Here is a 25,165-nt window from a genome sequence, read left to right as displayed (position 1 = left end):
AGAGTTCAAAGTATTGCGTGCTGTATTGTTCATGAAGGAAGTATTTATACTAGTAAGATGGACTACTTGCTTAAGTAGGAGCATGTAAACTTACTTGTTTGCATTCCAATATCAATGAGGACACTGAGGAGGAGGAAACAAGATCTTGTTTACTTTGGGAGAGGTTCGTAGTAGATTATTTCCTTCCTTTTTCATGTGTTTCCATTGATATCTTTCCCTGTAGCAGACAAATTCTCTAGCACAGATATTAAAATAAAAATAAGTTTTAAACTTATAATATTTTTATTAAACAACTTATAATTAATTTTATAAAAGCTGAAATATCACAAGGTAATTGTGAGTTAAGATTTACATGTTTACTTACTAAGAATAAGAGTTAGAATCATTGTGATTTATTATTTATTTGGCACACGTGCTAATAATTACATAAAGTTGACGGAATTTTCAATTTTGGGTATAAATCCTAACAGATTTCACTACAAAAGCTTAAATCCTAATTTTTTACTATAGGGGCTATCTTCCAACTATAACCACCCTATCACCGTGGGGACTATTAATCCAATTAAGCCTTTGGGCAATGAATTGATCATTGATTTAATGAATGGGTTGGGTTAGTGGGGATGGGAGGAGGGAGAGAGGGATGAGGTGGGTTTGAGATAATAAAGAGAAATTTATATTAATTTGACTTAATATATGCCAAGTTCTTAGTGATGGTGGAGCACCACTCAGCTAAGTTCAGTGGTAAGCTAAGGCCCACACAAGTTTCTTTTTTAATATATAGACAAAGCAAATTTCATTTTTATAATTAATCTTAACTCGTACGAAAAATCAATGAAGTTATGTTACAAACTAATATAAAATAAAAGATAGAGTAGCCAAGGTTTGAAAAGACGCTAGGCGGTAGTCAGACAGCAGACTGGGGCCTAGCACCTAGATGGCTAGGCAAGGCTTAGGCGGTTTAGGTGGATTAAGTAAATTTACTATATATCATATAAATAAGTGTTTGCTTATACTGAAAAAATACATAATTTCATGAAAATATGGGGAACAATCATATAATGTGTGTTCATCTAAGTATTTAACTAGTATTTATTAAAAAAATAAAAAGTAAAATCAAAATTATGTTGCAGTCCTAACAGTTTAGGACTGTGATCTTATAAATCCTATTATATATTGGGATGTCCTTATGAGATTCTACCATATCTTATCTTTAGATATTATCCTAATAAAGTTGTAATCCTATTGGGGTAAGGAATTAATCTTCCATACTACTATAAATAAAGACACAATAGGGTGAGAAATCACACCGCATAATTCACCCAATTATCTCTATGTTTGCTGCACCCTCTCTCTCACTCTCTCTATAATTCTACAGTCAAATAGGCCTACAACACGTTATCAACACACTCTTGATGTTGTGCTAATGAGAGTTTTTCCATCTTCAATCAGGGGAGTATTACTTTTTAATCATTCTTTTTATGATTAAATTATTATTTATTAAATTGATCTACATGTTAGTGATAAAATTTAATTTTTTTTCTGTGTTGAATGTGATACAACGTAATGGAGATGAAACTCCGGCTTTCCGAGAATGATCTTCTACAAGTTTAAAGGCTCAATCTGTTTTTTGCCAATTAGGTTCTCCTAAAATGCAAGTTTGATATTTTCAACGACCATGATGCATGAAAACAATATTCATGATGCATAAACCCCGTACATTTATATTTATCTTTATATAATATATATATATATATATATATGTATATATTGTATATTTCATATATTTGTTAGTATATATGTGTTCATGCATAACGCAATTATAAATTTGCTATGTAGAATTTATGAGTAAAAAAATCGAAATAAAATAGAAGCACTTTAGGGTTTTCTCTAAAACCCTAGAATTCGAAAAGAAAAAAAACCCTAATTTTTTTTTCTGCGGCTGAGCTGAGGCCTGGTGCAGCAGCCCTCTCGACTATGCTGCGTGTGTGACGAACCAAGCCGAAGGCCTAGGTTCTAGTTTGCTGGGCTTACAACCTTCAGCCCACACCAGAAGCCAACAAACCTTGCTGGGCTTCGTCCTCGCTCTGCCCATTCGGACAGCCTTGCGCTGCTGGGCTTACCCTAATGCCCTGACCCGCTTTAACAAGACTACTACTTGCTAAGCCCGCCTTGCGTCTCACCCTGCCAGCAAGCCTGATACTTGATGCGCTTTGCCTATCTCGGCCCTCTGTTTCTACAGCCTGCTGGCTGTTCTAGCCCCCGTCCCGAGAGATCAAGGGTATGCAACCCTTCCTGCAGGGCCGTGCACTGGCAACTTTTGCTGGGTTGCGATATTTTTTCTACCCAACGCAACCTTTTGGTGACCCCCGCTTCTTAGCCATACCCAAATATTTTTGGGGTGTTCTAGGTCAGAAACCAACCAACGCTAATATGACCTGCATGTCATTATTTTGCTTCCATTATCGAACCCGAAAGGTTTCGATCTATTGAATTAATTAAAAGTAATCATCAGTCCATTAATAAAAATTCAAAATTATTGGCCTAAAGTCCACTTTTGGAAATTAATGATTCAATATTTTTTTTTTCTTTTCTTTGAACTGTTGACATCCTTTCGTAGTCCCGAAGCGACTCACACTTGAGTTTCTGAAGCAATCCAAATTTACTGCAATTTAGTTGTATATTGTATTATGTGTTCTTACCAGAGGGGGCGTTGAGGGGGTGTGAAAGGTGCAGTCGCACAGGGCCCTAAATTTGAAGGGGCCTTCAAAATTTTTGTCACCTAACATTTATATGTAATAATATTCTATATTTAAAATTGCTTTTGTTATGAAATAATGTTCTATATTCAAAATTTGATTTTGTTAGCACTTTAAAATCTCGTCTTACACTTCTTATAAGCGTAATTTTTTTTCTTTCTAAATACAAAAAATTAGAGGACAATAAGATATTTTGAGTGTTAATAATACACAATAAAAGACGATATTTTTTCAATATTATTATATAATAATGTTACATATTCAAGTGAAACTTTAAAGTTAGAGTTTTTGAAGTTTGTTTTCTTGTTTGGTTGTTTAAGATTGAACTGCTTTTGATTATTTAGTGAACGTTATGTTTGTAGCTCTTTTTACTTATTATTAATGACATTTTTAAACTTGCAATCAGTGAGTACTAAACTTTGTTTGATTTATCTTAAGGAGATGCGCTTTTAAGACTTATCTTAAGGAGATGCGCTTTTATAAATTTCGCACACGGCCCCCAAAATCTCAGAGACGGCCCTGGTTCTTACAAATACCTCCTTTTATGATTCGGAAGTTCACACTAAACTCGAAACTGTGGGTTCGAATTTAGTGTCTTTGAAACCCGAAGTTTTCATAAAACAATACACCCATGGAAACCTGAATTTTTTCATGTAAACCATGTCTTAGAACCCGAATGTTCTAACTGTGATGCTTATAGAGGTTTTATTTCCCATAACACCAATCACAATCTTGTCCCCTTATTTAGTGGATTGACGAACCATCACAAGTTTGATTTTGCTAATTTGGACGTTTCTCTCATAAACTACTTTATGTGGGCACAAGACCTCTAACTCCACTTGACTATCAATAAGTTAAGAAATTATTGACACCAATAATGGTATGGAAGAGCTGAATAAGCCTCTACCATGATCTTCATATGAAGACTTATGCTCAAACCATTACAAACGGAAATACCTCCTTAACGAGGATTCCATGACATTTTTGCTCGTTCTGTGGACTGTTTAATCATGAAGAATGATCTTGCCTAAAGCAAACTATGATTGAAACATTTAAGTCCATGAATAGGTACAATTTTGAAGTTTATAAAATTCGATCGAATTTTGACTGGAGAAGAATTTTCTCGTCCTTCCATGTCTCTGACTTGCTCCTGGAGCAGCAAATAGAAAGCGAAAGTCTACCAAATTATCAGATCTGATTACTACCACAAATGTGAGAGAGATACCCCAACACGAATTAACCAGGCCGGACCATAGACATGTCCCTAATAGTGTGGTTCCTAGCACACTGTATTTCCCTAGGGAAACTAGCATATATCATTCCCTCTTTTCCCTAGGGAAACTCACGAGCAAGGTGCAAGGTAACAGAATCGGCTAGCCTTGCCTAGGAAAACAAGCAAAGGGTTAAACTGCATTTCAAAGCCTAAAGAGAACACATCACTCATGCAATATATCATTGCATCATTGCACAAACAAGAATCTCAATCATTAAGCCAAGTTCATCATCAAATTTGAAGTTAAAACAAAGTGAAGAAAAGAAAATAAGGCATCAAGGCTATCTATGTTCTTCCTAGCACTAGAAAAGCAAAAGGCCCCATGGCCACCATCTCAGGAAAACAAGCCGATTGTCCAGAAGATAATCTTGATAGGAAGTTATTCATGTTGGCCGCTGTCACTGGTAGACCTCAGTCGCATCACCTATGTTTACCCCAAGAGATAAAAAAAAAAGAAAACTAATGAAAATGGCTTGAAAACTTTGAATTTTAACGATAAGGACAAAATAAAGGGTAAAATAAATAGTACCAAGATTGATTTTTTAGTGTAAAAATGTGGTTTTTCGTTAAAGTGAACCGTACCTTGAGCTTTTGTTAAAGTTCCCTAAATAAAATCCTTAAACCTTATCTTCCATTGATTTCATTTCATTACCATATGCTTACGAAGTCAATCACATGCCTATCTTTAATGCATGAATTGCTCGTTATACACATAGAGCATGCTTCTAATACAAGGTACAATCGAGTTTATATATGCCATGCCATGCCATTAATTCACCTAAGTTCTAATTTGGAGTGTGTTTGTACCATACTTGACCAATCCCGAAACTATTGAGCACCGGTCAACGTTATACCGTCAAGGACCCAGAAGTGTTTCCCTCTAACCAGGAGGCCAATCACAGCGTGACACGTGTCGACATCAGAAGCCAATCATAGCGCGACACATGTCAACATCAGAAACCAATCACAACACGACACGTGTCAATGTCAGAACAAAGCTAGAAATTATCTTCTATAAAAGGAGATCATTCTCCCACAATGTTTCCTAATGTCATTTGTACTAAATCATTCACTAGTACTCACAAAAGGAGAGCTTAAACCTATGTACTTGTGTAAACCCTTCACAATTAATGAGAACTCCTCTACTCCGTGGACGTAGACAATCTGGGAGAACAACGTACATCTTGTGTTTGCTTTCCTGTCTCTATCCATTTACATACTTATCCACACTAGTGACCGGAGCAATCTAGCAAAGGTCACAAACTTGACATTTTCTGTTGTACCAAAGTCCTCACTGATTTTGTGCATCAACATTTGGCACCGTCTGTGGGAACGACACTTATTCCCACTCTCTTCAGCTTTGTTAAGCTGGTTTCCACCATTCGTACACTCTCTTTTGACCAGGCATCCATTTCCAACATGGGGAGCGAAGGAAGCCACAACACATAGAATGACACCTCTCTTGCACCTGGTGCGAAGCAACGAAAGAAGGAACAAAAGAAGTTTGCTCTTCAGGCTAAAGTCGATGAGATAGAGGCTAAGAACAACAAGATAGCGATGAAGAATGAGATCCTCCAAGAGCAGTATGAGAAGGTCTTCGAGATGCTCCACGAGGCTAGATATACTAAAACACACGAGCTTATCACCCCTGTGGAAGTCAACCATCAACTGGGTACCCCCCAACACGGAGGGTCATTTGCCCTCGACATGGGTATTCCTATTGAGGAGCGAGCTACTCATTGAAATGGCGACCAACATGAGACTTTTCTCAACCCAGCTGCTTCGACCCGAAACATGAGGAGTGGAGGAAGGCACCTCTTTACAGAAGGAGTGAAAGGATCGAAAACCATCTTTCACGACTATCGAGACTTCTTAAAGCAACGTCGAGACAATCCTATCCATGTAAGCTCGAAGATCAATGACCCAAGGGTCTCTGAAAGATTCGGTCCCCTCCCATGTCCCGGGCTGGCTACCAATTTGGGGAAGGGACAACAAGTCATAGAGAAACATGAAGGTATAGGGGACTCAGAGATGTTCCGACAGATATACCTTAAAAGTCAGTACGATGAGTCCAGGGAAAAATCACATGCTCTTGATCAAACATTCCTACTTCCAAGAGGAGATAGAGATTTACGAAAGAAAGCTCCAGTGGTATATGACTCCACTCAGGACCCTTTTGTCCTACAACTCCTTAAGAAAGTAAACAAGTTGAAGGACGAATGACAAGTTGAGATACCTAATTGGAACCAACCTAGGCATGGCTCTCTTACAAGGAGGATCCTCGACACCCCCCTCAAAGCAAAAACAAAGCAGAAGCTTGGCTTGTAACTCTATACTGGAAAAGAGGACCCCGATTAAACACCTTAACCTCTTTGAATCCACTATGGCATACCAGATGTACACCGATGAAGAGCGATGTCTTCTCTTCCCCTCCACCCTCTCTGGCGGAGCTCTAAACTGGTATTGCCGTCTTCCACCTAAGACGGTAGACTTATTTGAGGAATTGAGGAAACTGTTTATTTCTCAACACATTTTCCAAACTGATCGCTTGCACTCTGCGGATGACTTGTACACTATTCGCCAGAAGCCAGACAAGTCATTACGTATGTATGCTGGCCACTTCAGCCATGAGTATTCCTGTTGTGCCGAAGTAGACGACAAGATTGCCCTCAAAGCCTTCACGGCAGGCCTACGTGATTGTTTCTTCAAGTACATGATCAATGCCAACACTTGGAAGACTTACTTTGAGGTGATGGCACAAGCTTACAACCATACCTCCGCTGAGGCAAGGACATATCAAGGGAAACCTCTCACAGCCACCATTTATCAGCAAGTAGAGAGTGGAAGTCAGATCCAACCAAATAAGAAGACCTCGACCTTCCAAACGGCAACGGTGCCTCCCCCTGCCTTACTTAATACTTCGCCAAGTCAACAGACATATAAATCTCAAGGCAAAACCAGTCTCATTTTAGTAAAATGAGTAAGGGACACTATCGCAATAACTAAGGGTATCGCAACGATAATACCTGCCCCCAGGCAGTCAACACAGTGGGCCAAGCACTTGTCAGGATAAGCCCTACCCCGAGGTATGAGACATACACACCTTTGAACGCCACATGCGTGGCCATTTACCCCAGCATAACATACCTGATACCGAAGCCAATGCCGAGGCAGTCGGGTTATAAGCCGACGAAGAACATGGGTACGTTTTGCTGCTACCACGAGCATAACGTCAATGACGGCGAGAAGTGTATCACCCTTTGTGATCATATTGAAGCTTTGGCGCGTGAAGGAAAAATTGATCAATTCCTCTTTCACCCTTCAAGGGATAACCGTAACCAACGCCAAGTGAATGTGATATATTCCATAAGTGGCGGCACACCCTAATCTGAATCTTCCAATAGGGCCATGAAAAACAACGAACGAGATTTAAGGCCTGGCCACCAAGTGTTTCATGTGGAAGACATCAGGGGAGGCAAATGTCAAAAGCCTAACTGGGATCCAATATGTTTCTACCCCGAGGAAGAAAGAGGTATCATCTACCCTCACAACGACCCACTGATCGTGAAGGCTCACATAGCAAACTTTGAAGTACGACGAATCTTGGTAAACACGGGGGCTTCGATCAATATCATGTTTTCTGAAGCTTTCAGGGCACTTAATGTAGCTGAACACTTGCTCGATCGCTCGATTTCTCCTCTGATAAGCTTCTCTGGTGATATCGTGCAACCTATAGGGAGCATACACTTACCTTTCACCATTGGTACAGGCCCTTACACAGCTACCATTACGACTAACTTCCTGGTAGTTGATTGCCCAACAACATACAATGTCATCTTTGGACGCATAGGCATCAATGATCTCGAGGCCATGGTATCCACACATATGTTGTTGATGAAATTTCCAACCCCCTATGGCAATGGTTACATCAGAAAAGATCAGCTTAGTGCACGGTCATGTTACAACACTTCGGTCAAGCAACAACACCTGTCTGTGCCCAAGGAAACATTTTCTATACATGACCAAGTCATAAAGACCAGCCCGGACGAAGCCAACTTGGATCTTCACGGTGGCAACAGTCAACCTGACGATCATCGAGATGACTCTTTCACCCAGCAAGCACAACCCGCTGAAGAGCTGGAGAAGGTTTCTATATCAAAAGATTATCCAGATCGCATGGTGAAGATTGGCACCACTTTGTCACCACCCATTCGGTTGGCATTGATCTCTTTTTTGCAACAGAACACTGAGGTCTTCGCTTGGTCATACGAGGACATGTCAGGCATCTCTCTCGATATCATATGTCATCGCTTGAGTATTGACCCCAAGACCAAGCCAATGAGACAAAAGCGAAGATCTTATGACGCTGAACGATACGAAGTAATGAAGGTAGAAGTTGAAAAACTCAAAGGCATAGGCTTCGTCCGCGAAGTCAATTACCCAACATGGGTGGCAAATGTGGTCCTTGTTAAGAAAAATCGGGCCAAAGAAAGTCTCCTGCTCCAAAAGGTCTTGTGGAGAATGTGTGTCGACTACACCGACCTAAACAAATGATGCCCACATGATAGCTTTCCTCTTTCTCTCATTAACAAACTTATAGATTCTACGGCAGGGTGTGAACTCTTGAGCTTCATAGATGCTTACTCTGGATACAACCAAATCCTCATGAACCCTCATGACCAAGAACACACAGCCTTCACTACTGACAGGGGACTATATTGCTATAAAGTCATGCTCTTCGGCCTAAAGAATGCAGGGGCGACTTATCAGAGACTAGTCAATTCGATGTTCATAGAACAGATTGGGAAGAGCATGGAAGTTTACGTTGATGATATGCTAGTCAAGAGAAAACATGCTGACCAACATATCACCAACCTATCTGAAACTTTCACCATTCTGAAGAGGTATCGAATGAGTATGCTCTTCGTTTCAAATTCAAGGCGTCGAACAATGGGGCCAAATATGAAGCCCTCATAGCAGGCTTACGTTTAGCTAAACACCTTGGGGTTAAACGAATTGATATCTTCAATGACTCCTAATTGGTGGTTAACCAGGTCATCAACAACTTTGACGCTAAAGATAGCTCCATGGCAGCATATCTGGCACAAACACAATTGTTGCTCAAGCACTTCCACTACCAGATCACCCAAATTCCTCGAGTGGCAAACAGTCATGCAGATGCTTTGGCTTGCCTCGCCTCAGAGGTGGAAGACAAGATTGGGAGAAAAATTCAGGTCGAATTGTTGGCAGCACCAAGCACCATGGCTGCGGAAGTGTGCAACTTACAACAGGGGGATAGTTGGATTACCCCGATTTATAGATTCCTTGCTTATGGCACCCTTCCAAATGATAAAGTCCAAGCTAAGCAGATTCGATACAAGGCTACCCGTTACTTGATCATCAATGACTAACTCTACAAGCGGGGTTTTAACCTACCATACCTAAGATGCCTTACGCCCGCGGATGAGGAAATTATCTTTCGGGAAATACATGAAGGAGTCTGCGAAGATCATGCTGGATCTCGATCCCTAGCACACAAGGCTTTTTGCCAAGGATATTACTGGCCAACACTCCACCAAGATACCATCAAAATATCCCGTTCATGTGAAAAGTGTCAACGCTACGTAACTATTCCCCACTCCCATCTCGAGCCTCTCACTCCTATGATCAGCCCTTGGCCCTTGGCCCGATGGGGACTTGATTTGATCGGCCCAATGCCTGCAGAGAAGGGCAAGGTCCACTATGCAATCGTTGCAATTGACAACTTCACAAAGTGGGCTGAAGTAGAACCCTAAGTTCTTTGGTTATACCGTACTTCGTATCGGACGTCAACATAAGAAACCCCGTTCTCACTTGCCTTTGGTACAGAGGCAGTTGTCCCAGTTAAGCTTGAGCAAGCAACGTTCCGAGTCCAGAACTACGTGCAAAGTGAAAATGACAAACAACTTACCCTCAACTTAGATCTAGTCGAGGAACACAAAAACCAGGCTCACTTAAGGAATGTCGCCTACAAGCAGCGCATCTCCAACTACTATGACTCAAGGGTCAAACCTCGTTCTTTCAAAGTAGGGGACTGGGTATTGAAGAAAATATTACTCTATGACAGAATCCTGAGTGAAGGAACACTTAGTCCAAACTGGGATGGACCGTTTGAAGTTGTTGGCATCAGTCGCCCTGGCTCCTGCAAGCTTAGAAGCTCCGATGGCAAGACCATTGGCCATCCATAGAACGATGATACTTGAAGTACTATTACAAATAAACTCACATTGTACAAGTGTTAAGCTTCAGCCGTTCGGCATTCTATGTAACGAAGACTATTTGGCATGCATTCAATAACAAGGTGATTTAGACTAATCAGTCCTAATCCTCTTACATTCCTAGCAATGAAACACTCGGGTTCAAAGCTTCAAAATGAATGTTTCCAACATGAAACAAAGTCTAAGTATATGTCAACAAGACTATACAAATAAACGAACAGCTTCACAGTATATTCGTTCAATCATGTATTCTAACACATTCATACATAAGCCAACTGTGCTTCGAAAGGGTTCAACATACTTTGTGTCATTCGACACTTGCTACAATATGCCTCGACGCCTTGCCCTTATTCTCACTAACCAAGTGATGAAATGTAAAGAAGGAACTCATCTTCATGCCACCAACCAGGTGATGAAATGTACAACCCGTACTCTAATATCATTTGGCAACTTGGCACTCATGCCACCAACCAGGTGAAGAAGAAACTCATCTTCATGCCACCAACCAGGTGATGAAATGTACAACCCGTACTCTAATATCATTTGGCAACTTGCCATTCATGCCACCAACCAAGTGAAGAAGGAACTCATCTTCGTGCCACCAACCAGGTGATGAAATATGATGAAAGGTGATGAAGGAACTCACCTTTGTACCACCAACCAAGTGATGAAAGCAACTCACCATTCATTCCACCTACCAGAAGACGAGTGGTACAACTTGTACATGTGAACTCCTAGCATTCACAAATAATCAAAAACCCTCAAGCTTGACAACTCAACTAGGGGAGCACTTATGCCCAACAAGAGTTATAGTCACCAACAAAGTCTTATTGCAAGCCAACAACAACTTCAGTGCATGGCATACGAAGATCAAGCTATTCAGCCCTCTTGCATCTGCTTCAGACATGTCTCATTTGTAACAATGCAAACACTACAACTCGTAGAAAGCTTCACACACTCTTGATCAAGACAGTATGAAGCAAAACCAATTTATGGTGCCAATAAGAGCTTCATCAAAGGAGTTCAACCACAATTCTCAAAAACTTCACACACTCTTGATCAAGACAGTGTGAAGCAAAACCAATTTATGGTGCCAACAAGAGCTTCATCAATAGAGGGCAACCATAATTCTCAAAAGCTTCACACACTCTTGATCAAGACAGTGTTAAGCAAAACCAATTTAGGGTGCCAACAAGAGTTTCATCAAAGGAGTTCAACCACAATTCTCAAAAGCTTTACACACTCTTGATCAAGACAGTGTGAAGGAAAACCAATTTATGGTGCCAACAAGAGCTTCATCAATGGAGGGGAACCACAATTCTCAAAAGCTTCACACACTCTTGATCAAGACAGTGTGAAGCAAAACCAATTTATGGTGCCAACAAGAGCTTCATCAATGGAGGGTGACCACAATTCTCAAAAGCTTCACACACTCTTGATTAAGACAGTGTGAAACAAAACCAATTTATGGTGCCAACAAGAGCTTCATCAAAGGAGTTCAACCACAATTCTCAAAAGCTTCACACACTCTTGATCAAGACAGTGTGAAGCAAAACCAATTTATAGTGCCAACAAAAGCTTCATCAATGATGGGCAACTACAACTTGCAGAAAGCTTCACACACTCTTGATCAAGACTGTTCGAAGCAAATTCAATTTATATGGTTCATCCAAACCTTCGACTACTACAAGGTGTGGCTTGCATCACAATCTCTTGCTCAACAGTGTGGAAGCAAAATTTGTATATGTTATCTCTCCCACATTTTCAAATTTCTAGTTTCCTAAAAAAAAAAAAAAAAAGGGAAATTCAACAAAGCTTCATCAATGGAGGACAACTACAAATTCTCAAAAGCTTCACACTATCTTGATCAAGATAGTGTGAAGCAAAATCAATTCATGGTACCCAACAAAGCTTCACCAACAAAAGCTTCATCAATGAAGGACAACTACGAATTCTCAAAAGCTTCACACTATCTTAATCAAGATAGTGTGAAGCAAAATCAATTCATGGTACCCAACAAAAGCTTCAACTCCAAAGCTTCACCTACAAAAGCTTCAACACAAAAGCTTCACCTATGATGCAAAATATATAAGCACACAAATTAAACCCTCTTTTTAAAACACTAAGCTAGACTCAAAGAATACAAAACTAAACTACAAAACACTAAAACAACTCAAAAGACTCAAAACAAGCTAAACACGCTCAAATCTGCCTAAAAACACAAACTGGGCAGATTTGGACTCTAAACACAATTTTGGACGAATTTTGGTTTTCCTTTGACTCAAGACACTTAAAAACACAATCTAAAACATATTCTAACTAATTAGACACTCTAAAGTAAAAGGGGGTTTGGTTTTGACGAATTTGAAAACAAAACAAGTAAATTAAAGAACTAATGAAATTTGCACAAATTTAGGTAAAACTATGGATGATAGGCTAGCTAGGAGGTTCTTCTCCACACATGACACACTTACAAACAAAACGATTTTCAGTTGCTTTTCAATAAACCATGAATTCCCAACGCCCCAGATTAACCGTGAATTGCACTAATTAACCCTCAGATTTTCCTAATTTTATTGAATTGGATGATTGCATACAACAACCCAAAGCATTCCCCACAAGTTCCCTACATGAATTGCATAATAGAGATACAAGCAAGAATCATTAAGTTCTATGAAAATCATAAGCATTGACGAAACACTTGTAACTATGAATTGCATGAAACTTATGCCAAGAATTTACTTAACGCGATTGTGATTAACAACCTTCACTATTTGTGAATATAAGTTCATAACGATTAGGTGAAACTCCCTTATATCCTAGCATCAGATTTATGTATGAAAATTAAGCGTGCACTCTCAACCAACACACACAAATCAGTTTTAATTCAAACGGATAAGTAAATTGAATTCACAACTTATGAATCACAACTGAAAGTAATCAAATCATATTGCAAGCATGAACATGGTTTCGAATTCCCCCTAGCTAAAAGGGGTTTAGTTCCTCATACTCACAAAGAAAAGATAAACAAATTTAGACATTGAAAACAAAAGAAAGAAAACACCTAGACACTCCAGCGATCCACACTGAACAGCAAGTACGTCTACAAACTTCCTTCCTTCCTCTTTGTTGCGTCACAAGGTTCAGGTTGTGGGGATTGTGAATGGTGTAGAAGGATGGGGTTAAGGCTAGGATAGTGTTTAGGGTGGATGGGAGGTGCGGCAAGAGGTGTTTTAGGTCAGAAACTATGGAGAATGGTGAAGGATGGTTGCGGCAAAGATGGGAGAATGATTTCTGGCGTGAATTGTGAATATGGGAGGTGGTGGTGCGGCAAGGAATGAAATATGAGTATATATAGGCACATAAAACCCTAGGGAAATCAGGTTAGGACTTGGACTTAGCAAAAAATAAGGATTAGGGCCCAAACAATCAAAATCCAAAAGGGAAAAGGTATAGGAGGTGCGGCAGATATGGATATGGCTTCTAGAAAGCCTTGCAAGGCAATGAAAAGGGTTTCTAGAAGGGGATAGGTGCGGCAAAGGGTCCTAGGTGTTCTAGAACCTTTGTTTTTTGTCTTTCAATGCTTAGGAACCTTCAAAGTTGCTGGAACTTAAGGCCATTTAGGTTTAGGAAAGATTAACTCAAAATAGGAAACTTTAGGCTTAACTTTCCTACTTCAAGTAGGAAACCTTGTTTGAGTAGGAATCCTCATTCTTCTAAGAATCCATATTCAATTAGGACTCTTTCTTTGACTAGGAATCCTTCTTCAATTAGGAGTCATTCGTTGATTAGGAATCCTTCTTCAATTAGGACTCCTCACATTTTCAACTCTTCAATTTCGTCCATTCTTTTTGCTCCAAACACGTGCCATTCATTCCAAGCTCAATTTTGCTCCAAAAGGCTCCAAAAATACACTTCTTTGCATACTTTGCCCTTAAAACCTGAAAACACATGAAAGTGGCTTAAAAGACTAACTTAACTAAGAAAACACAACGTAAATGCACAAGAACAAGCTCACTAAGTCGCATAAATATGCTCCTATCAACCTACAAAGTTTCAACTCCAAAGCTTCACCCACAATAGCTTCACTTACAAAAGCTTCACCCACAAAAGCTTAACCCACCACAAAAGCTTTACCTACAAAAGCTTTACCTACAAAAGCTTTACCCACAAAAGCTTCACCCATAAAAGTTTCACCAACAAAAGCTTCACCCACCACAAAAGCTTCACCTACAAAAGCTTCACCAACAAAACTTTCACCCAAAAAAGCTTCAACCACCACAAAAGCTTCACCCACAAAAGCTTCACCAACAAAAGCTTCACCCACCACAAAAGCTTCACCCACAAAAGCTTCACCTACAAAAGCTTCACACTATCTTGATCAAGATAGTGTGAAGTAAAATCAATTCATGGTACCCAACAAAGCTTCAACCTCAAAGCTTCACCTACAAAGCTTTAACACCAAAGCTTCACCCACAAAGCTTAAATATATATATATTTTTCAGAAATTCAAAAATTCAAAAATTCAAAAAAAAAAATAAAAAATAAAATTAGAAAAAAAAAATAAATTGCCTAGGCCTCCTCTTATTTAGGTCTAACAACTTTCATAACAAATATATATGAAGGAGGAGTTTTAGGCTACCACTTAGAAAGGAAATGCCTCATTCGTCAACCCCCTCGACCAGAGGCTTGGGGGACTCCTACCATATGCTACTGCACCTTGATACTCGGAAGTCTCACGACCACTCAGTGACTTGGATTTTTTAAGTCTCCAACTGAGAAGTTTTCCTCACTTGAGAAATTAAAGGAGCACTACCTCAACATACATGCTTCACTCATAAAGCTTCAACATACAAGCTTCAACAAAAGAAAAAATTCAAAGAACTTAGTGAAGAAGGCTTTGGTGTATTTAACACAATACGTTGAAATGAAGCAAAGCTTCTTTATTGATATCTCCGATAAGTTACAAATATGTACATATACATGAATCAAAATAAACAAACAAAAAGGAGCCTTCACAAATGTTGCTCAGGAGAAGTCTCAGCAATCGGCAGAGCCCCAGAAAGAGGAGGCACCGGAGGGTGATTATTCGGAGCCTCAATACTGGACAGAACCCTAGAAGGATGAGGCACCGAAGGTTGATCATTTGGAGTTTCATTATGCGGTACAACCCCATAAGACAAAGGCAATAAATGCCTTTGGAACAAACCCACAAACCTCTGATGATCAAGTAAAATCTGACCATCAGATTCCTGCAGCTGGTCGAGCTTCATCTTCATGTTTGTAGCAAAGTCATGTGCGAGCCTGTGCAACTGTTTATTCTCATGCTTGAGCCATCTGATCTCCTGTTTGAGACTTATCACTTCAGCCGCCAATGATTCAACTTGGCGGGTTCGAGCAAATAGGCGTTGGGCCATATTAGACACAGAACCTGCACACTAAACACTGAGAGCCTGAGAATCCTTAACAGCCAACTCATCAGACTGTTTGGAAAGTAGTCTGTTATCTTTGGGAGTGAGAAGGTTCCTGGCCACCACCGCAGCGGTTATATCATTCTTCATCACAGAGTCCCCAACGGTAAGAGGACCAGTAAGGGATAAGAATGATAGGCGCCATATGTTGTCTTAAGAAGGCATGGTTGCCTCTTCACCAAAGTTCAAGTCAAAACGACGGTCGGATGGGCCAAACATTCTCAAAAAGGATGAAGGAGAAATGAGGTGCAATAAATCTCGGAAGTACAAAAATAAGGGGAAAATTCCTGCAAGCAATAACTCTCTGAACGTACTTCTTGCATACAATTGATGCCCCTATAAAAGAAAAGGCAACAGGGACGTTGGTTCAAAAATCGAAGATGCACCACTTTCTAGATTTTGAGAAGCAGATTTTCCTAAGTAAAATATGTCGACAATCTTCACACACAACATCAACTCCTCGGGTACCACATATAACTTTGTCAAAGATCTCTGACAAAGTTTAGACACATAAATTTTGAAGGTCCAGCTACCCTACCATTACCCACAAGGGTAAAGGAACAACACCATTGCTTGATAACTGGAAAGTCCTTGTGTGTGTCAACCTCCGTGCTCTATGGCAAGGCAGATTGGCAAAAATACCCAACCTTTACTCATATCGAGAAAACACTCCCAACAGGATTACCTGCTCAAAAATCCAAGAGGCACCACTTCCCGAATCTCGAGAGCCAAACTCCTACAAGGATTGTTTCTCAAAAATCGAAGAGGCACCGCTATCCGACTCTCAAGAGCCAGACTCACAATAGGATTGCTTTCTCAAAAATCGAAGAGGCACCGCTCTCCGAATCTCGAAAGCTAGACTCCCAACAGGATTGCTTTCTCAAAAATCGAAGAGGCACTGTTCTCCAAATCTCGAGAGCCAGGTCCCCGACAGGATTGCTTGTTCGAAAACAGAAGAGGCACCGCTCTCTGAACTTCGAGAACCAGATTTCCTTGGATAAAGCTTATCTGCAATCTTCACACGCAACATCAGCTTTCCAGATACCACATACCACTTTTTCAAAGTGCTCTGACAAAGTTAAAACACATGAATCTTACAGCTCCCACATTGCTATAACTGAGAAGGGTAAATGAACAACGTTACTACTCAATGTTGGGACAATTCCTATATATGTCGACCTTTATCCTTCACAGCCAGGCAAAGCTACAAATAAAAAAAATGCTCAACTTTTCTTCACATCCAAGAGGGCACTCTCAGCAGAGTCTCTCGAAATACTCAGCTTATTTTCCCCCGATAATACCTCTGCAAACAAGCCACACCAGAACCAGAGTATCTCATATCATCAGGGTTAAAAGTAAAAGTATCCCATATCATGTTTTTTCCCTGTCTTTTCCTTTGGCCTTGTTCTTACCTGCAAGACACGGAGAAAAAGAGCAATCAGTCAACACTTAGAATCAAGCTTCCAGTCAGGAATTGACTACCTGTAACTCCTTGCCTGATTACTTACCTAGCATTACTCTCGAGTACTCATCTTCAACATCTTATGCTTCCAGAAAAGATACCACATCTGCCTGAGGAACAAAGAGGGCAAGTGAGAAGGATACAAGGAAGCATGTAGAGACAAGCGCAACAAAACACATGCCGATTCATCTATTACTTTGTCAACAGCAAAAGTATCTTATATCATCAAGGTCGAACACACTTTTGATTTGATGGACTTATTTTAACCCTCAAATTCTTGAGTCGACCTTATACTCTGGAGGAAACCAGAAAACCTTCCAGCTCAGTTCAAGAATAAGCTTGTGGAAAGTTACTTCTTCAAAAGCAAAAGTATCTCATATCAGCTCTTCTCCTTTTTCTTCTCTTTATCATTCCTGTTGCTTGCAAGATAGGGAGAATGAGAACAATCAGCCGGAACTCAAAATCAAACTTCTGACTTGGGACTGATTGCTGGGAGCTCTGATTACTTACCTTGTATGTCACCTCTTTCGGCGGATCTCCTAGCTCGGCGACTTGGGGGACTCCTACTACATAGTTTGTATCGCGTTTGACCAAGCCTGAAACTACAAGTAAGCTTCAAGTCAAATTGATACATTACCTTGCGCATCTCCACCGGGTAAAGATACCACCCCTGGATGAGGAAAAGTACTTCCAAAAAAGATGCCACATCTACCTATGAGACAGATAAGGCAAGTGAAGACGATACCACACTTCGGTACTTAGAAGTTTCGTGATTACTCAGCGGCTTAGATCTTGCAAGTCACCAACCGAGGAGCTTCCCTCACTCAGGAACTTAGGGGAGCACTCTTTGTACCATACTTGATCAATTCCGAAACTACTGAGCACCGGTCAACGTTATACCGTCAAAGACCTAGAAGAGTTTCCCTCTAACTAGGAGGTCAATCATAGTACGGCACGTGTCGACATCAGAAGCCAATCATAGCGCGACACGTGTCAACATCAGAAGCCAATCACAACACGACACATGTCAATGTCAGAACAAAGCTAGAAACTCTCTTCTATAAAATGAGATCATTCTCCCACAATGTTTCCTAATGTCATTTGTACTAAATCATTCACTAGTACTCACAAAAGGAAAGCTTGAACCTATGTACTTGTGTAAACCCTTCACAATTAATGAGAACTCCTCTACTCCGTGGACGTAGCCAATCTGGGTGAACCACGTACATCTTGTGTTTGCTTCCATGTCTCTATCCATTTACATACTTATCCACACTAGTGACCGGAGCAATCTAGCGAATATCACAAACTTGACACTTTCTGTTGTACCAAAGTCCTCACTGATTTTGTGCATCAACAGAGTGTATTAGTTTGTTTTGTCAAGAAAGTGCAGAAGCCTGCGTAAATTCATTCTCCACGCATACTTATCATGTCTAATTATCGTTGAATAATTAAGACTTGCATTGTACGCTCTATAGATGATCACACATTTTTATTTCATGGTTTCAATGCTTACCATGCCCACTTGGTACGTGATGTAGTGAACTCATATGTCGATTGTTTACTATAATTGTCATTTCCCTGCCTATATTTAGTTGTTTCCCTATCCAACTGATTCCACTCATTTTACATGCTAAGCAGCCTCATGCCTTCATATCTAAAACAACCATTTCCACCAATTACTTTATGTGACTACCCTTTCTACCTGCCATTTTCACCAGAAATCATATTCAAAATTCAAAATTATGCTTTCCTAAGATAGTCCAAGCAAATATTTACAATAACAATGTAAACTTTTTGCATGAGCAAACTTGATCGTTATGACCCAAACTTGCTTTACTATAGCCAAAGCTTGACATGCCAAGGATTTTATGACAACCAAGCACAGAAGGGAGGAAATTGTTATAGCGTGAAAGTTCTACTGACTTTTGCTAGAGTGCCATGCCTACAAAGATGGTATCGAGGGAACTTCCATGCATCCATCCTATAATTCTCATTTCCTGCCATGTCCATAAGCACTTAAACAACCATTGAAGGGAACATGAAGCATGCCTTACGGATGGCCTTGTCAAAAGCAAGCTAATAAACACATGAAGAATTAATCATGTCAAGCTAACTACAATCATGCCGAGCTAGTCATTATACCTATACAAACTCCACTGCAGGAAGCACAAGCCTAATTTCCCTAAGGAAACCAACAAGAGGAAGTTGGGAAAGAACGGGGATCTGCCTTAAGAAAAGAAGAACATAAACTGCTACATATCAATCAACAGGGATACCCAAAGTTTCACTAGGATAATAAGCTAAGCACAGGAAACTATGAAAGAGATCATCATGCTATCGTCAGTTTGCACGCAACAAAAGAGTCCTACCGAGCAGAATATGCTTTGGAGTTTTGGGCCAGGGTTTGACTATTTAGCCTAATTCAATTCTTTCATGGCCTAATTCAATTCTTTCATAGCCCAAATATTCTAAGGGGCTAATGTTGGGGCCCAAAAATGTCACCTACAAGTCCAAGCATGTCTCAAAACCCAATCGTTGTGGAAGCGTCACAAGCCAAGCTTAGATCCATGCATAAATACAAAATGAAGAGTAAGCAAATTTACGATCATGCCACGTTAATAAAATAATAGTTTATTGGACTTCATATTTATCATGCTAAGCCGTATTGTATATTAATTCATTAATATTAGAATACGAGTCATGCCCTACTTAAATAAGCCCAAGCCACTTAACAGGGCTTATCGAGTGGTTTGTGGTGTGGATGGTTACAGAAGTTCATTGGGCCTACGTTGAATCAAAATTATGGAAGACTTTTTGGCTACTTGGGAGCACCAAATGCCCAAGCCCATGATTTTGGCTTCACGTGGGAAGGCTTGAGAGAGAACAGCTTTAGCCATACCTTTTCCCTTGCAAACCAACTAGAGTACTTAAGAAATAACCAAAACCCAAAGCCATGCTAACCAAATCACATGCTTATCTAGAGTTGCAAACCCTTTTTATTGTGCAGAAAGGAATCCTTTATTTCCAAGCTCACATAGGAAAAGGAAGAGAGAAAGTAGGGAAGATCGTTACTAAAGATGGACTCATGTTGTGGGACTTGGTCTATGAAATGTGTTATGAGACTTGGTCTAGAAAAGGAGAAACTTTGGACAAGTGTGCTCAAATAGGCTTCACGGGGCTGCTAGTCCCTGCAATGTTATACCAAAAAGAAAACTTGTAGCTGCAGCCATGGAAAGATGAAGGAATACTTAGTTGATTTAGAAGAGGTGAAGAAACTAAGAGTTCTCCAGCTGAAGCCTAGAAGGATCCATATTTCTATAAATACAATACATCACGTTGTAAAGGGGAGAAAGACAGAACCACGTGATGGAAGAAGAACAACAAGGGAAATAATGCACCATGCAGAGCAAGCTTCCTCAAAGTGTAGGAAACACTAATTCTTTATAGAGAATTCTTCATTTCATCCTCAGCCTTCCAATAATCTTCTTTAACTCCTGTAAGACCACCAAACCATTAGAAACCCTAGATTAGCTACTTCGATACCATACAGCCAAGAACAACCTCTCTCTCATGCCAAACTATTGAGCTATTAGCTTCCACACCATGCATCATTTGTGCAAGTCATAACTTATTGTGATTACTCAGTTGTTTCCTATGTTTGTTAGTTTAACAAATACTCCTCAAATCCCCCAGAATCAGGGCAGAAAACACCCATCATCACCTAGGGAAACACTCGTCAACGTCGAGGAAAACACTTCATCAACGCCAAGGGAAAACACTCGTCAGCGCCTATGGAAACACTCGTCAGCGCCCAGGGAAACACTTAGCACCTAGGGAAGCATCTCATCAGCACTAGAAACACTTAACATAACACCAAACCAAGCATCGAGGAGCTGTTGGAAGAAGAACAAAGCATTCCATAAGACTTGCTTTTCCTCCATGATACTTTGGGCATAGTTCTCGTTAACTAAAAAACGGGAGACATGAAGGTTTTGACTCGTTTCTTTACAACACAAGACCATCAAAGTCTCTATGGTCCTCATATACTACACACGATAACATATTTAAATTTCATAGCAATTCAAGGGTCAGATCGACATCAACAACAAAATTTGAATGGCGGTACGATTTCCCTTACATCAAAATAATCGAACCATCGTATAATATTCAACAAACGGACTTAGAACCAAACCCAAGACATTGAGGACGTCTGGCTGTCCAAAAATCCAATACACCAAAGTCCCCCACGTGTTGTCATGCTTAGTGGTTTCGGTGAACGAAAACCTGAGTTTCCGACTATCTCTGATCATCCCCAAATTGCACAGGCTGGTACAATAAGTCACAAGGTTGAATTTCATACCTGGGACGAGGTCCAATTCGGCTGGGAAACACCTGAATTCCAACATAGTTCATCAGAAACCCTAGAAATGTGTGATCTTCGATTTGACGTCCCCTGACCTCCAATGCTTCGATCCTTGCTTGAGTCTTGCTTCTGACATCGAGATGAGTTAGATGATGGTGGTGGATGACGACGAAAGTCATGGCAACGGTGAGATCATCGCCGTGCGCTCGTGGAAGCCCAATGACTCTGTTCATTGTGAACCAGGGCCAAATCGACTTGAGTTGATGTGGAGTTGCAAGATGGTAAGCCGCTAAGCCGTTTGTTGGTAGTGGGCCATCTTGGTTCACTGAAATAGGGTTGGAAATTTGGTGCAAGAACCGGGTTAGAGACTGGGTTGCACGTGGATAATGTCGGATCCGCCAACTGGGCTACTCTTCCCCTTCTCATTGGTTCTTTTCCCTAATAAATAGGACCATCCCCTCTCTGATTGGTCATTTCCAATCCCATTTATAGAAATTCCTAAATTACTATTTATATTTGACTTCAACGTAACTTTTCGTTATATCTCCGATTCGCAAACGCCTTTTGGCTATGCACTCGTGGAATCGAGCTCTATTCAAAAATATTAATTGTGACCTCGAAACGTATACAGATTTTAAAAGATTAATTACGAAAATTCATACCTTGTAACTATACGATTCAAAATCTAAATTTAACGGAAATTAAAATTAAAATAACATAAATACGAAATACAAAATTAAAAATATTAGATACGTAATTAAATAACGAAATTCCGGGACCAAATTTCACAGATGCGCTGCCAAGGTGGTTAAAGCATTATAACTCTTGGTGAAAGAAAAAGATGCATTTGTATGGGATTCCATCCCAAAAAGGTGAAACTCATCCATCCCAAAAAATGCATTTGTGGATTCCATCCCAAAAAGATGCATTTGTATGGGATTTCAAAATAGTTCATTGAATTTAAAAGAAAAAGAAAAAGCATTGGAGTGGGATTCTAATCCCATGGAAAAGGCTTTTCTGAAATTCAAAAGGAAACAGAAAGCAGAAGCAACAAGAACTCGTTGGTCCCTCCTCCGTGTGAAAATTCTCGTGAGGCAACAGTTATGGAAGGAATCTAAGGATGCTGCACAGCAGCTATGCTTAACTATATGTCAAAAGCAGCAACTATGTTTGAAAGATGGTGCAGCTATGTTTAAAGAAAACGATGTCTTCATTTTGTAGTAATTACTATTGAGAATGAGTCTCACATTGATGGGAGGAGGTTACTCCCTATATTGGCAATTGGTTTTATAGTGGAACTTCAACTTTCTTCATGGTATCAGAGCAGGTTATTCCACATGTGAAGTCAAACGGCCACACGCGCTTCACGTCACCCGGTTCTGTTGTCTACGCATTAGGCTTGAAATTCGTCATACGTGAGGAGACATGTTGAGAATGATTTTCCACATTATTGGGAGGAAGGACCTTGCATAAGCTTATAAGAGGTTGGGCTACTCCCCTTATTACCAATTGGTTTTATAGTGGAACTTCAACTTTCTTCAATTACATGTTAGCTAATGGATGAAGATGACTAACTAAAGTGCTTCCATATATAGAAGTGAACGCAAGCATTCTGAAGTTGAACACAGAGGAGCAAAGAAGCAGCCAAACGGCTCCTCCTCCCCAAGTCAAGTCAATTGTCAACCCCTATTACGGAGTTATCGTATGGTTAATTCACACGGACAAGAGTCCCATTCGAAGAAGAGACGAGCCGCTAGAAAAAGGGGAAGAGGGTCAAAACTCAAAGTTTAATGGGTGGTTTATAAAAAATATCTATCAATTTTATTTAGGGAATTTTGCGTAATTACCACTTGAACTTAAAAGCATGTGCGCCAATACCACTTAAACTTTCAAGTGAATTATTTATTTACATCTTGTGTACAAACTTTTTTTCTCAACGTAGTAGATAGTGGAAAAACAATGACCCTACTAATCGTGATACACATTTCATGTTAGAAAAGTTTTACACACTAAGGTGCGGAACCCCTACCACCAGTCTATAAAAAACCTCTCTCACAACCTCACTCCCATGCTAAATTGCTAATATCAAAGAGTGCAGAACAAAACACAATGGGATCCCGCCGGTGCTTGTTTGTGTCCAATATGTGTTATATACTTTCAAAAGTTGTGTTGTTTCATCTCATGGTTGTTAGCTCATCAGTTTCCTCATTGCAGCAATCTTGTCGTGACGAGGAGAGGTCTGCCTTGCTGCAATTCAAGGAAAGCTTCATCATTAACAGATCTGCCTTGTATTCTGATGACGCTTATCCAAAGATTTTGCAATGGAAACTAGCTGAGGGACAAAATGGCAACTGCTGTGCATGGGATGGCATTGTGTGTGACGAGAGGACGGGTCATGTGATTGGCCTTGATCTTAGTAGCAGCTGTCTCCTGGGCTCTATCAACTCCAACAGCAGCCTTTTCCGGCTTGTTCAGCTTCAAGTGCTGAACCTTGCTGATAACAACTTCAGCTCCTCTCAAATTCCTACTAGCATTAGGAATTTGCCAAGGCTCATCTATCTTAATCTCTCTGATTCTTTATTTTCTGGTCAAATCCCATCCCAAATTTCACAGTTGACCAAATTGTCGTCCCTTGATCTGTCTATGAATCATTTAACCGGTCCAATTCCTTCTCTAGGAAATCTCACCCACCTCACAAAACTATTTCTATCTTCGAATCAGTTAACTAGTCCAATTCCTTCTCTGGGAAATCTCATCCACCTCACAGTACTTTCTCTGTCTTCAAATCAGTTAACCGGTCCAATTCCTTCTCTAGAAAATCTCACTCACCTCACAAAACTTTCTTTGTCTTCAAATCAGTTAACCGGTCCAATTCCTTCTCTAAGAAATCTCACCCACCTCACGAAACTTTCTCTATCTTCGAATCAGTTAACCGGTCAAATTCCTTCTCTACGAAATCTCATCCACCTCACAAAACTTTCTATGTCTTCGAATCAGTTAACAGGTCCAATTCCTTTTCTAGGAAATCTTACCCACCTCACAAAACTATTTCTATCTTCAAATCAGTTAACTGGTCCAATTCCTTCTCTAGGAAATCTCATCCACCTCACAATACTTTCTCTGTCTTCAAATCAATTAACTGGTACAATTCCTTCTCTAGAAAATCTCACCCACCTCACGAAACTTTCTCTGTTTTCGAATCAGTTAACTGGTCCAATTCCTTCTCTAGGAAATCTCACCCACCTCACGAAACTTTCTCTGTCTTCGAATAAGTTAACCGGTCCAATTCATTCTCTAGAAAATCTCACCCACCTCACAAAACTTTCTCTATTTTCAAATAAGTTAACCGGTCCAATTCATTCTCTAGGAAATCTCACCCACCTCACAAAACTTTCGCTGTCTTCGAATCAGTTAACTGGTCAAATTCCTTCTTTAGGAAATCTAACCCACCTCACAAAACTTTCGCTGTCTTCGAATCAGTTAACCGGTCAAATTCCTTCTCTAATAAATCTCACCCACCTCTCCAAACTTTCTCTGTCTTCGAATCAGTTAACCGGTCCAATTCCTAATTCCTTATTCG

General features: G+C 40.1%; 3 protein-coding genes across 14 annotated transcripts in view; 2 read left to right on the top strand and 1 right to left on the bottom strand.

Annotated features, from left to right (window-relative positions):
* The window catches only part of LOC126630358 (receptor like protein 22-like), a 126,042-nt gene that overhangs the window by 98,972 nt on the left and 1,905 nt on the right, over nt 1–25,165 (top strand). The gene's annotated exons all lie outside the window — the stretch shown is intronic.
* LOC126630367 (uncharacterized) lies at nt 97–21,928 on the bottom strand. 7 transcript variants are annotated; one of them, XM_050300481.1, is made up of 2 exons: nt 21,583–21,928; nt 97–235 (listed from the first exon to the last, which is right to left on the bottom strand). In XM_050300481.1, exons 1-2 carry the CDS (start codon nt 21,816–21,818, stop codon nt 112–114), a joined length of 360 nt encoding a protein of 119 aa, XP_050156438.1. In that variant the 5' UTR covers nt 21,819–21,928; the 3' UTR covers nt 97–111. The 7 variants fall into 7 exon arrangements, with proteins under 7 accessions (XP_050156438.1, XP_050156439.1, XP_050156444.1 ...); XM_050300482.1 differs by having other exon boundaries at nt 97–217; nt 21,583–21,927; XM_050300487.1 differs by lacking the exon at nt 97–235 and adding an exon at nt 4,435–4,453 and having other exon boundaries at nt 21,583–21,919.
* The window catches only part of LOC126630359 (receptor-like protein 53), a 33,928-nt gene continuing 32,348 nt past the window's right edge, over nt 23,586–25,165 (top strand). The window contains exon 1 of one of the 6 annotated variants that reach the window (XM_050300467.1): nt 23,586–25,003. In XM_050300467.1, the coding sequence (XP_050156424.1) occupies nt 23,695–25,003 (1,309 nt within the window). In that variant the 5' untranslated portion in view covers nt 23,586–23,694. The other 5 variants (XM_050300466.1, XM_050300465.1, XM_050300471.1 and 2 more) reach the window with 5 other exon arrangements.

This window comes from Malus sylvestris, chromosome 7 (assembly GCF_916048215.2).
Source record: "Malus sylvestris chromosome 7, drMalSylv7.2, whole genome shotgun sequence".
Classification (NCBI taxonomy): Eukaryota; Viridiplantae; Streptophyta; class Magnoliopsida; order Rosales; family Rosaceae; genus Malus; species Malus sylvestris.
The sequence above is the reverse complement of the archived record's forward strand: the minus strand, read 5'-3'. Positions and strand labels throughout refer to the sequence as shown.

Excerpts from the sequence above, each read along its gene's own strand:
- LOC126630367 (XM_050300481.1), bottom strand. The coding sequence starts at position 21,818 with ATGAACAGAGTCATTGGGCTTCCACGAGCGCACGGCGATGATCTCACC. Across the intron at positions 236-21,582 it reads CGAATTGGACCTCGTCCCAG|AGAATTTGTCTGCTACAGGG; the intron begins GTATGAAATTCA and ends TATCTGTGCTAG.